Consider the following 13,161-nt stretch of genomic DNA (forward strand, 5'->3'; position numbering starts at 1 on the left):
ATATTTTGAATGAGAATTATATGAGCAAATGTTATGCATATTATATATGTTATTAGTTATATGCATGTGTCTAATCACTACTACAAAAAAGGACATAGATAGCATCCCAAAAACGCTATGAAATTTATTGGATAGCACTTACAAAATGCTATTAAACACGATGCTATCCTTTTATTGATAGCGTTGTTTCCAAAAACGCTATAGATTTGATAGCGTTTTTTAGTAAATACTATTAAGTTAATTGCATTTTGTTTAGCGCTATCAAATATTTATAGCGTTTTATGGTAAATGCTATCAATTTAATAGCGTTTTATGTTAGCGCTATTACTATTTCAATAGCGTTTTTGTCCAACCAGTGCTATCTATTTCAATAACGTTTTTTTTTTCCAGTTAGTGCTATAAATCTGTGGCACTTAATTGTTATAATAGCCACCTGTGCAAATATACTTAAAATCCACAAATTAACAATGCCCATAACACATGATAATCAGCAATAACTTCATTCACTAATAACCAAAATACCCTTAACACGATAATCAACAATAACTTCACTCATTAATAACCAAAATATAGCATGCCACTGTACAACGACAAAAAGAACAAAAAACGTGATTCAAGTTTTCACAAAAATTTATTTTAATAAGAAAAATAAACATGCTACTGTCAACCTACTTTGCATGGTTACGTGCTTTGTGGGCCATGCAATTGCGATCCCTTTAGCATCTCCTATTGTTTGCAATTAAAAAGTTTCTCTCCAAAGACGTGGTTCTGAATACGTTAACAACTTCCTCTACCCAAACTTTCAAGGCATTGTCTCCAAGAAGTACATCATGTACCGGTTTGATAAGATCGTTAGTCTCCCAACACCCTTTAACAACTAACTCATGTAGAGCCGCCCAATTCAATAACTTGCATTGTCATCTAGGTGCCTATATTTCCAAAAACAAAAGAAGAAAAAAATTTAGTATGTGACGAGTAGTCTTAGGCACACATTATACATTGCACCATGACACAATAATATATCTTAACTCAATAAAATATCATGCCAGACCAAGTAACCGGCCTACAAGTTACCCCTGCTTGTAAAAGAAATATTTTACATGTTGAAGAGTAGTTTGTATCCCCTGATCACCACTGCCTATGCCTTGACCCTAACACCGTGCGAGAAAATGATTTCATGTCTAGCTTGTCTATCCTTCTAGCCATAGCCTCGTTCTATTAAATTCAATCTACAAAATAGAAAAACAAAACAAAAGTAGATAGGTTCAATATATCGTAAAGCGACAAAATCCAATATAGTAAAAATGCAAACCTCAACTTCTTAAAAAATTTGCGCAATGTACAGCCAACAAGGAAAAGATAGCTAATCAGCTCGAGTAATTAGCGAGATAGCTGGATAGTTCTAGTTAAAGTTGTTTTATGCAGAAGGGCGGTACTTCAAGAATGGGGGTAGCATGAGCTTTATTTGAGTAGTGAGTACTAATTTTAATGCATTTCTTTCAAACTTAACCTTTTATCTACCCAATTAAATTTTAAAAATGCAAAAGAAACCCTTACCTCTTTGCAAACAGTTGTCAGCCTAGGATGTTCATGACTAAATGGTTTGGGGAAGTCTTCGCCCTCGGCTTCAAACGGACTCAGCCAGTAGATGTGTCACCTCCTTTCATCTGTTCCACAAAGTAGGAATGATACCAAAAAATAGAAAGCTATTACAAAACAATGTATTGAAGATGAGTTCCAAAATGTATCTTGAGTATTGATAAATTTAAAGGTCTTACGCCACTATGATGTGGCTTACTATAAGCAATTATCGTACGATCATTGATCACTGATAACAAACCATCACCCCACCCATCCATTCACACTGACTTCAATTCAACTTAGCTTAATTATCTTATGGTACACTACCACTACATTCTTCATACCACAAAACTTCACATTAGTCCAACCTTACTATCATACTTCATTCAAAATAAAGTATCTATTTCAATAATCGTCATTTTAAATCCTAAATCAGTACCTACACTAGCTAAAACTAGGGAAACTAACAAACCACGTCACAAAAATAAGTAACCAAACCACTCTAAACTTAAAGACAACAAATGTACCTTCAAAGTACATGAAGACACCATCGATGTAGTGGCACTGCGATGCTTTTAGTCCAACAGGATCAGCACCATTCAAAGAAACATTTGTGAAAAACAAAAAAATGTCGTCAATACCCGGTCAAACATACTAATTATATTGATGATCAACTTACTATATTGACATCAGCCTTAACTATAACTCTGGAAGTTACCTCATTTACAATAAAAAGAAAAAGAAAAAACCAACCTTAAACATTTTCTATGAGACACAGTTCTCATTATATACCTCGTGAACATAGTCTGCCCATATATCATGAAACAAGGATAATCAAAGAATAATCGTATACCTCTAAAGATATACACCAATCAAATCCTGGCACGTTGGCGATAATATAATAGTCCATGGTTTGGACTAAAATATGTATGTACCAGGATTTTCAGTAAATTAAAACAAAAAGCAAATCAATGTAAAAAAACTTTGAAACCCCATACCTGGCAGTAAACAACAAAGGGATTATGCCACGCATAAGGTGTAAGTAAATACCCTCAAGGCGTTCCTACCGTCCTCGTTGAGGGTAGGATGGCCAGGGAAAGTTCGAGGCAAATCCTACAAACTATAAGCTTTCAACTAAGCCAATACTAACCATGTTACTCGTCTGTAAACATACCAACAATTAAGTAGAAGATTTTTAAGAAAATGAATACCTAAACAAAAGTCGAAAAAGCTAGCTAGCATGAAAGCTTATTCTTCATGTACGAAGAATACAACACAAGTCCCACAAGATCAGGCCAACTAGATATTTTTCCCTGGAAATAAAACAAACAACAACAAACTAAGACTCTTGATTACTATTTTTTGCTTAAAAAATCATTTTTAAAGTGAAGATATAGTTATAAAATTAAAAGTTCTGATCATGAACACCAACCCTTTCAGTCAGATCATAGTATAATATATACTGAAACCAAGAGTTGATAGGAGAGCTCAATTAGGAAGTGTTCTTAACCATCACTTACCATCAACAAACATTTTCAAACAAACTAACCAGTTGAGGTCAACAATATATATAAAAAGGCATACCGGAGTCCTTGTGGAACATCATCAAAAAATTATGTAGAACCGCCAACTGCTTAAGCTTTATCTTTTTCTCCCCCCCTTCACAAATTCCACATAAAACTAGTACTAAAAGTTTATAGAAAATAGAAAATTTCTCCCTGAAATATGACATACATAAGTTAAGATACAATATTGTTTGCTCAAAAACATCCACCGATCCAACCCTAACTACATATTCGTATAAAAGACTTCTTGAGTATATTGTACAATGATTTTCAAATAAACGAAATAACTAGTGATTAAATTAATAAACCGAATAATTGAAAAAAAATCAAAATACTAGGATAGGAAAAAATAGCACAATAACAGGACAAGAAAAAATGAAAATTGACTTACTCTGATGATCTTAATATGGTTGAAATTGCTACTAGTAGAGACTTATCCAATGCTTAAGTAGGTATTGACTCTCTTCCATTAACATCAAACCAAATGTCCACACTTACATGAAGAGTCCAAATGGGCATCTTTCTTCTGGGAGGGCATCCAAACACTTGGTCGGAAAAACTAGCTTGCTGGACAATATTTTCCACCAAGTGGTCATTCAAAAACATATTCAGCAACCCAACCATTATCTTTCTACTTGCTATGATCAATTCCATAAGGGGTTAGAGGCACAAAGACGCAAAAAATTGGCTAGAAGAAATGATCCCCTTGTTGCTTGACAAGATTAAACTATTATAAACCCATCCACATTAAAACTATAACAAATGCATACGTGATACTTGGAGAGATGCTATTACCTATCTGAAATCATATTAAACTAAACAAAATCTGAATAAGATCAATATACAATGAAATAAACATCCTTCGTGAAGGGACTAACAATCAACAGAATATTTCCGCACATGCATACAATCAACAAGTAGCCAAAATAACAATATGCAAAATAGTTTAATGATTTTAAACAATGTCACCCAAGGATGAAAGAATATGTGAAATTAGATTCAAGTAGATATTAAACTAAAAATGGATGAAAATCAACACAATAAGATTAACTATCAAACAAAAGTCACATGAACACTTCAATTGTTCAAAATTTACCTTTCCCGCACTTCACAGAATAAGCCAATCCTCTCAACCCCTAATTAGGATGATCCACGATATACCACAAGTTAACCTCATTCTACTTTAAAATCTAACTGAAGAACCACAAAAGAAAAGTAAGTGAACAAACAAACAAATAATATGTACCGATTTTCATCTACAAACCTCTTAGAAGAAGCGTTAATCCTCTAAAGTCTCCACCGAAAGGAATTCATTAGCAACAAAGAAAAATGGGTAGAAACACACACACACACACATAGAGAGAGTATTAACAATATTAGAACATTAACTACATATGCAAGGTGGATATGAAATCAAAGAGTAGTGGGCTCAGTTGGCTCACCTAACACATAACCCTTGATGCTCAGAACTAGTATAATGCTTCTACTTCAACTAACAAATTTGGTCTCCCCTAACTCCGATTGCATTAACCCTAAGCAAGGAAATCTGAAAAAAAAATAGCAAAAAAACACTCCCTGAACATGACACACACACTTAAATTAAGCACATAATTGCATGTGACTCATAGAATATCTTGGACACAAGGAAATCATGGATACAATATCGCACAGTAATGTAATAACAAGAGGTTAAACTATATCACACAAGAAATAAATCACCATATAGCTAGCTATATGATTCCTTATGACTACTGAAAACATCAACAACAATCAATATTACACGTATAAACACAAATATATAAACAAGCCAAAAATTATACGGAGATCCCATAGAAAATCGCGTGTTGCACTAACCACATTTCTTCATATACACCATTTTCTTTTATCGAGTGACTATTTTACCGATCCAAAAAAATCACATCTTGCATGGGAATCAACCATATAGTTAGAAATCAAACCAAAAAGCAATATCTTCAAGGTTTCCAATTTTTTTCTCGCTGGATATTATTAGAGCAAGCTATTTAATTGAATTACCTTATAGATTGAGACTGTGGCTTTCAGAGGCGCTAGTTTGTGTGTGTGCGTGTCACCAAAAGATTCGAATGTTAAATAACTCAATAAAAAATAAGCAGTAATATCCATTATCTTTCAGAGAAAGGCACCAGTATACATCAACATTTAGAAGCGAAAAACTTACTGAATGGAAATGGAGAATCTCAAATTGATAGGTATACCTCTGCGATCTATTGCTGAAGGAGCAATATTCAGATTACCTCGTTCCTTGCCTAAATTAGACTCCTGTCTTTTCTACAGTAAATAATAAAGTATTAATGAAATGGTACATAAAATGAAATAAAATAAAATTGAATCCACTAAAATGGAGCGGTAATGGTAGACGTGATAGATGAAGTTTTTGCTTTCTTTTGAGATGAGAGAACGAAGGAATTGTGATGGAGCGGTAATGGTAGACGTGGTTGTGGGGTAGTCGATGGAGAGAGGGTGGATGGTGGTGGTGGAGAGAGGGTGAATCCAAAATAAATTTTAGAGATGGTGGTGACTGTTTTTCGGAGAGGGGTTTTTTTTGGGGAAAGAAAGAAAATAGAAATAAAGAAGCCGCCTCTTTCATTTTCATTTCGGGGAATTTCAGTTGAGGTGGCCTGGTGGGCTTAAATTTTTGGTGCTGAAGCCCAACAAAGGCTTGCCGTTTATAGCAGTACGCAACAAACGCAATGAATTTGATCGCATTTTCTGTCCAAACGCAATACTTAGTGTACCAGTTACAAACCGTAGGATAACACTAGACGATAAACGCTATCCTCCAAAATTTTATAGCAGTTTTTTATAAGTGCTATTAAATCAATGCTATCTATTTACAGTTTTCTAGTAGTGAATACTTTATATTGTAAATGATATGGTGTGTGGTGACACACAGAAGATCATGTCATCAGTACCTTATAAAGTATAAGTAAACGTTCACAACCTAGATGGATTTGGATAAACCATTGGTAAAGTTGTAGTATAATATGGTATTAATCTATATTGTCTACAGGATTACACTAGTACACTTTGTGTGTATTGAACAGGACCAAGTGAGGTTGTTTATCTTTATACTGACTATATAAGAGAACAAACACCTCTGTTATTATGGATGTTTGTCCTCTTAATCCGGATATAATAACGGGCACTTACGTGCATTGTACATTGCTTTAAATCATCAATGAGTGAGATTTATTTGTGAATTAACAAACTCGACAGATTGGGTAATGACATTGTGTGTAAGGTGTGTTGTTGATTATAGAAGGAATCCGTGACCCGCAGAAAGTCAGGTTGGTGATGTCCCCTTGAGGAGCTCATAAGGATTGTCATGTAAACCCTGTAGGTGGATTTAATCCGACATGACAATGAGGTTGAGTGGTACTACTCAAGGACATAAGAAGTTGATTAATGTAGTTGTCAGTAACTTGACTTAATCAATGGGCATTCGATATCTTAAACACGGGGAGATCAACAATCATATAATATGGAGCCCATAAACGTAACATGTAATTTAGGATTAGGGCGGTAGTGCAACAATGACCTTTAGTGAAATAAGCCATTTGTTGACGGACTTGGGCCGTGTGTTCTGGGCGAACATGGGAAGCCCAAGCCCGTCAGGAGGCCCAACCTTAATTTCTCCTCATGGTCCCTGTTGTAGCCTATAAATAGAAACCTCTTTCTCTGATTGTTTTTTGCACAAGAAAAACTCAAGTTTTGCTCAAGGAAAGGGAGATCCAAAATCGGTTCTAACTTTGTGAGTGAGAGAGGCCAAGAGAGAAAGAAGAGGTTGGAAGATCGTTGCCCACACAACGTCCATTCTAAGGATAGGAATATAACAGAAGATCAAGAGGTTGCTGATTCATAGATCTTAGATTCTCAGACTTATCTTAGCCGATCTAAAGGTATGAATTCCTAAACCAAACCATGAACACCTTTATTCCGCTGCGCATGGTGTTTCGCGATTCGTAGTCATTCGATGCAACCATAACGGTTCCTACAATGCACATGATCAGTGGCCTGCGCAAGGCGCTAGTTATAACTAGAAAGTTGGCCTACTATTGCGACTCACTATTTGGATAACGTTGGTTTGCACTGCAATACACACGGACACATATCTCTTTGTAAATCAATGATTATGACTTTTGACACATCATTAAGTCCAAATAGTAGGTCAAATAAGTGTGTCAGTCTAGCATTACTGAGAAAGTTGTACAAGTATTATTCATAAAAGTTAAATTTGAATCTATTATTTCATTTTAGCTAGTAATACTTACAAATAACTGCTCGAGGCACTATTTCAATTTAGCTAGTAATACTTACAATAAAGCTTGATTGAGCTATTGCTCAGTTTACATTAATTTTAATTTGGTTTCCGTGTTCCATGCAACTCGCAAGCAAGTTGCAACTGCATATGCATTACCAACTTATTGCTTTTGTCGCAATAATTTCAAAGGCACTTAACGTGACATGAATCCTAAGGTTTTGAGCAATCTAATCAACGACATACCGAATCCATTCCAACAAATTAACAATTTGGACAAACTGAATCATTTGATATGTGATATCAGTTTGTTCTCGCAGGTTGGTGCCTCCAAATTATAATATAGCTCTAATAGGTCATCGACTCTAACTTGAACTTGAACACTAACACTCCATGCCATATTTGAGTTCATATCTCAAATAGACTCAATACATAAACTCGAAGCAATGCGGGTTTACTATTTTAACATTTTTGGAAGATTCAATACCAATCATTTTTGGTACAGACAGTACAATATAAGTAACATGGTCATTTGGTGGCATAAGTACCACCTTGCAGGTCGTGCAACACAAAGTGCCTCCTAATTGCAAGGGTTTAAATCAATTTTCATGGTCAAGTGGAGTTGAACCCAAACTAGGGGTTGAAAAATTGTGATATGATGGAAGGAAGGAGCGAACTAAGTCATGTACATATCAACCTTCAAATGTGCAAGTGTTCGGTTAAACTATCGACCTTGATTATATATTATACTAATTTCTATGTCCACAGCTTGATCATTCACAGGTCGATTGCACCCTAAACTGGGCCTATCTATAGCTCTGCGCACATACAATCCAGCCTTGCATGTGAGCTCAATGCTCAATTTATCTCCACAATTACTATTTATTTTGTTCTAATTCCTTGTTGGTATTAGCTCGATATAGTGCACGTCAATGAAGCTCCAAACTGGGGGATAGCCATAACCATTTCCAAAGTGGGGCTAATTATCGCCATCTAAGCATGTTCAATTCGGTTATTATTTGAGCTCAATGCTCTATACATCTCCATAATTACTACTGTTAGTTTACACTAACTCTTTTGTGCTAGCTCGCATTTTTACAAGTTAATTAAACTCCAAAAAATAAATTGGGGCTAGCTACAGTCACGCCAATTCAAGGCTAATCTCCAAATCATGATCTCCAAATTACTATGGATCTCCAAAGTTGGTCATTAGGCTTATAGATCATACAAAATGACATGCAACAAAACTTTCCATACCATACCATTTCTTACAAAGTTGATACCCTAATAGCAAAGGATCAATCAACTAGGAATTTGTCAAAGTACTTTGATTACAATTATTCATCGAATGTTTGTTCAAGAGTGAAGCTTGCGCTGGGCCTTGGAAGAACCGTGAGGGGCTCAAATGAAGAATGGTGTTACATAATTAATCTATGTAGGAAAAAGTCTCCCAAAGCTGAAGTGATCAAAGCATATGTATGTGCCACCATTGGCTATATTTGGTATGAGAGAAATGGTAGAAGATTCAACAACCACTCAAAATCTTGGCAAAGTCCTGCCAATCATGGACCAAAATATCGCCGATATATCCGATATATCACCGATATATATCGGTATTTTGGTACAACGACATCGATATTTACATATATCCAACCGAATATAAAGACATGAAAATCTTTCTGATATGAAACTTTATAGATATAATCAAGATAATCGATATATATCGGTTGACTTTTTGACCATTTTAAAATATAAATCCGATATTTCCGATATTATATTTCCAATATATTCAATATTTCCGATATTTTAAATAGTTTGGACTGGTTACCAAAAAAATGAATATATCCGAAATATCCGATATATCCGATATATATCGGTTTTTGGGTACACCGATATATTCATCGATATCGATATTTTGGGCCTTGCTGCCAATACTATACTCAAAGACATGAAAATCTATCTTAGCATCAAGATAGACACTGTCCTTGACACATCAGAAATCAAGAGTTTGCTGACAAGACTGGACATTCAAGTTAAGTATAGACTCAAGAATCCAACTTTATGCAGATGGAAGTTGCCCCCTTCAGGTTTCTTCAAACTTAACACTGATGGCTCGGTCACTGATCAGAGATTGGGATATGGTGGTATTACTATCGACCAAGAAGGTAATGTGATCTTCACCTTTATAGGAGGCGGGCATAAGAAATCAATTCTTTACCAAGAACTGAAGGCAATTGAAGTTGGCCTCTCGATTTGCTTGCAGAAGCAACTCAGAAAGATTCATGTGTGTTCTGACTCAAAAAGAGCAATACAAATTCTTAAAGGCCAAGAGGGAGCACCATGGTACTGCACCAACATTGTAGAAGCTACAAAGGTATCAGTAGCACTTTTGTTTGAATTACTATTCTGCCATGTTTACAGATAGGTGAACAAAAGTGCTGACTATTTAGCCAGTTGAAGTTCTTCACTAGATGAGAATTATACTTGTAATAGCCCGCCACTTGATCTTCATTTAACATAGATTGTTGAAAATGATGTCAGTGGGTGGGTATATTTGCAATTCTAATGTAGGTCCAAGGGTCAGCCTAACCCATTAAATTGTTTTTAAAATTTTTTTTTTGTCAAAGTAGCATCAATTGCATCTTCAGTTTCTATCCCGCGTGTGGAATTACTCTCTCATCAGGTTGCCCCGCTCACCTAATATAAATGAATAATATACACAAACAATATATATTATATACGTTTCCAACACAACTCATCACAGAACTATATCAAGACCTCAGCCAGGTTACGTTACTCATATCAAGACCTCAACTAGGTCGCTTAAATACCCAGCCATGTCGTTTATATCAAAACCTTAGGCAGGTCTTGTAACGCACAGAGATGGAAAGACAGTCGTTACAACAATTCTATAACAATAGTCATGCATACACTCATTTATCCTCCATTTAAGCTCATTTAAGAGCCACATTAAAAGTCATAGGCTATATCTCACAAGGGAATTACCCAAAGAAAAGGAGAGAAGGGGACGGATCTAGTCTATTCTCTTCCTCCACACTAAGCTTCTTCTCCATGATCTTCTCCATCTCAAATTCAATCACTCAAGTCCAACATGAGATACAACTGACTTGATTCCAGTTCACCAGAGAACTGGATACGAATGCAGCTCACACAGACCTGAGTTCAGTCAAATATTTAATACAACCCCATTTTTCTAGAATTTTAAGGTTGTGCACAAAATGAACCTTTACAGGGAATGCTCTAATGCAGGGGAGAGGTAAGTGGGAAGATAGCAGTAATAAAATCTTGTCCAATCCTCTCCACCCATTTTTATCACCACAAGTTTCCAGCTATCCACTGAAAATCTGAAATATATAAACTATTTTATGTCGCTAGGAATATACCGGAAAAAAGAAATATCGATATTAGTTACCCAAGTAACCTGGTATATAAAGCACTGAAAATGTGATGAGGTAGTCGTTGTGTAAGATGTACACATTGGTAGCCCCTATTTCCCACTCACCTTTCCCGCTCCTTGCTCATCATCATAATCATGACTCGACTCGTTTCTCTTCTTTCTTCTTCTCAAACAATAATAAAAGCCTCCTCCTCACAAATGTTTCAAAAAACAATTCCCTCCGGACGACCGAAGATATTGAGATTGAGATTCTAAAGCTAGACAAAAATGCACGGAGAATATCTTCTTCTAAGATGGGGATAGATGCAAGTCTCGAAACAGTTTGGAAGTTGTTGACCGATTATGACAAGTTGGCTGATTTTATTCCTGGTTTGGCTGTTAGTCAACTGTTGGAAAAAGTTGATAATCGTGCCAGGCTCTTCCAGGTAACTACTATTTTCATTTTCGTGTACGTGTTTGGTTGGAAACAATTGTTATTATGGGGGCACTCACTAGATTTACTCAAGAATTGATAGTGAATCCAAAACTGTTTCGGACGTAAATTTGATTTAATATAAAATCTTTATATAATCTAGTTAAGGATGTTCACTGAAACAGATACGATCTAACTCAAAGTTTTAAAGCCCTCTTTCTTATTTATAGTCCCTGTTCGACCCACCCTTGTTGTTAGATTATGGACACCATTGAGTCCATTAACACTAATCTTAAGTTAATGTCCTAGATCTGGTGTTTCAGGTTTTGACTCAGAACAACAATATATGGGCCCAGAGGCTTACAGATTCGGTAGGGAGAAGGGGCCTAGTGATCTCAGATTATATCCCCCTGATTTTTCTTTTCATGCTAATTTGGTTTTAGTGAAATTTTTTAAGAAAAGAAAAATGAGGAATAGAAAGTGAGAGTTATTTAAATAGTCACACCTGTTCTATTTTTAATCCAGATATCACTGTTATCACCAAAACCACCATCATGGCATGATGATTTCGTCATATTGTTCAAGGCAGGCTGCCTGAAAAGCAGTTATATGTTAGACCAAAACATTTTGTTTATATATGTTCTTTTTGAATAGAATATGTTTTAGAACGTGTTTAATCTCTCTTAAAATTTTAATCATTCTTCGTGGAAACTGATCTTACGTTAACAGGATCTCATGTGAGGGTTGTATCTGTAATCTTGAGTCACAAAGGAGGCAGGCTTACCATAAAAGAAAAGGCAATATTATTTACTGTGGGCTACACAATTATTGTAGTTTGAACTTTGAACTTCTAGACATGCAATTTTTATGTAAACAAAGAAGTACAGTTACTATTAATACTCGTTCGATCAATAAATAAAGCAGTACATATTTAGAGGGAATTAGAATATCTTCAAGTTTTATCATCTCTTTTTTGGTTCTTTTTCTCTTCTACCTTGGACTTTTCATACATACTGATTGACTTCTTCAAACAGATTGGACAGCAAAACTTGGTGTTTGGCCTTAAATTTAATGCCAAAGGAATTGTGGATTGTTATGAGAAAGATCTTGAAAGAATTCCCTTTGGCCAAAGACGGGATATTGAATTCAAGATGATTGATGGGGACTTTGAAATCTTCGAAGGAAAATGGTCTGTAGAAGAGGTATAAGCTTCTTTCTTATTGGTTATGATGGACTTTCTTTGAACTTCTGATCACAATTATAGCAATCATGCCTCAGTTCTTGGTGTTTTATTTAGTCAGTAGCAATTCAGAGATGTCAGAACACTCTAAACTTACAACCATTAAAAACGTGGTGTATTTTCTTAATAAAATAGAAACTTGTTTTGGTAATATTTATTAACTCGTCTCATAGTATGAGACATAGACTTGTTGTAACAAGGCGTAGTGTCCCGCAAAACCAGACGAGTGATGGACCAAAAATAAATTGCACGAAAGCAAGTTGTTTTTGCATCATGACACCTTTATATTTGTTTGTTGAGCAGACCAATTGTGAAAGTCAGGAAGTCATCAATTCTTCCGTAGAGCAGGAATTTCAGACTACCCTTTCTTATGTTGTTGATGTGAAGCCGAAGTTATGGTTGCCTGTTGGCCTTGTAGAAGGAAGGCTCTGCAAGGAGATTAAATTGAATCTCTTATGCATCAGACAACAGGCACAAAAAGCTATTCATGAAGAAGTTCATACTTGCTAAATCTGCTGTAGTGAATGTATTTGTTACTTGAAAAAAATTCTTCTATTTGTTATACAAACGGTCAATAACTTCCCTTGTATAATATTCGGGGGTTTTTCTTTCTTTTTACATGGTCTTCAAAATGTGTACCTGCAGGCC

General features: G+C 35.4%; 1 protein-coding gene and 1 long non-coding RNA gene across 4 annotated transcripts; one reads left to right on the forward strand and one right to left on the reverse strand.

The window, feature by feature from the left end:
• Window positions 1-677: 677 nt before the first annotated feature.
• Window positions 678-1,609, reverse strand: LOC147481320 (uncharacterized). Its single transcript, XR_015203849.1, has 3 exons — window positions 1,558-1,609; window positions 1,101-1,229; window positions 678-929 (listed from the first exon to the last, which is right to left on the reverse strand). It is a non-coding gene; the product is annotated as an uncharacterized LOC147481320 (long non-coding RNA).
• Window positions 1,610-10,291: 8,682 nt separating this feature from the next.
• On the forward strand, window positions 10,292-13,131 carry LOC147481321 (Polyketide cyclase / dehydrase and lipid transport protein). Of its 3 annotated transcripts, XM_086576797.1 has the most exons (5): window positions 11,148-11,286; window positions 11,597-11,644; window positions 12,003-12,070; window positions 12,308-12,475; window positions 12,817-13,131. In XM_086576797.1, the coding sequence occupies exons 2-5, from the start codon at window positions 11,620-11,622 to the stop codon at window positions 13,021-13,023; spliced, it is 468 nt and encodes a 155-aa protein (XP_086432923.1). In that variant the 5' UTR covers window positions 11,148-11,286; window positions 11,597-11,619; the 3' UTR covers window positions 13,024-13,131. The 3 variants fall into 3 exon arrangements, with proteins under 3 accessions (XP_086432921.1, XP_086432922.1, XP_086432923.1); XM_086576795.1 differs by lacking the exon at window positions 12,003-12,070 and having other exon boundaries at window positions 10,292-11,286; XM_086576796.1 differs by lacking the exons at window positions 11,597-11,644; window positions 12,003-12,070 and having other exon boundaries at window positions 10,292-11,286.
• Window positions 13,132-13,161: the final 30 nt, after the last annotated feature.

This window comes from Coptis chinensis, chromosome 8, assembly GCF_015680905.1.
Source record: "Coptis chinensis isolate HL-2020 chromosome 8, ASM1568090v1, whole genome shotgun sequence".
Taxonomy (NCBI): domain Eukaryota; kingdom Viridiplantae; phylum Streptophyta; class Magnoliopsida; order Ranunculales; family Ranunculaceae; genus Coptis; species Coptis chinensis.

Excerpts from the sequence above, each read along its gene's own strand:
- LOC147481321 (XM_086576795.1), top strand. The coding sequence starts at position 10,933 with ATGTACACATTGGTAGCCCCTATTTCCCACTCACCTTTCCCGCTCCTT. Across the intron at positions 11,287-11,596 it reads ATCGTGCCAGGCTCTTCCAG|GTTTTGACTCAGAACAACAA; the intron begins GTAACTACTATT and ends CTGGTGTTTCAG. Across the intron at positions 11,645-12,307 it reads CCCAGAGGCTTACAGATTCG|ATTGGACAGCAAAACTTGGT; the intron begins GTAGGGAGAAGG and ends TTCTTCAAACAG.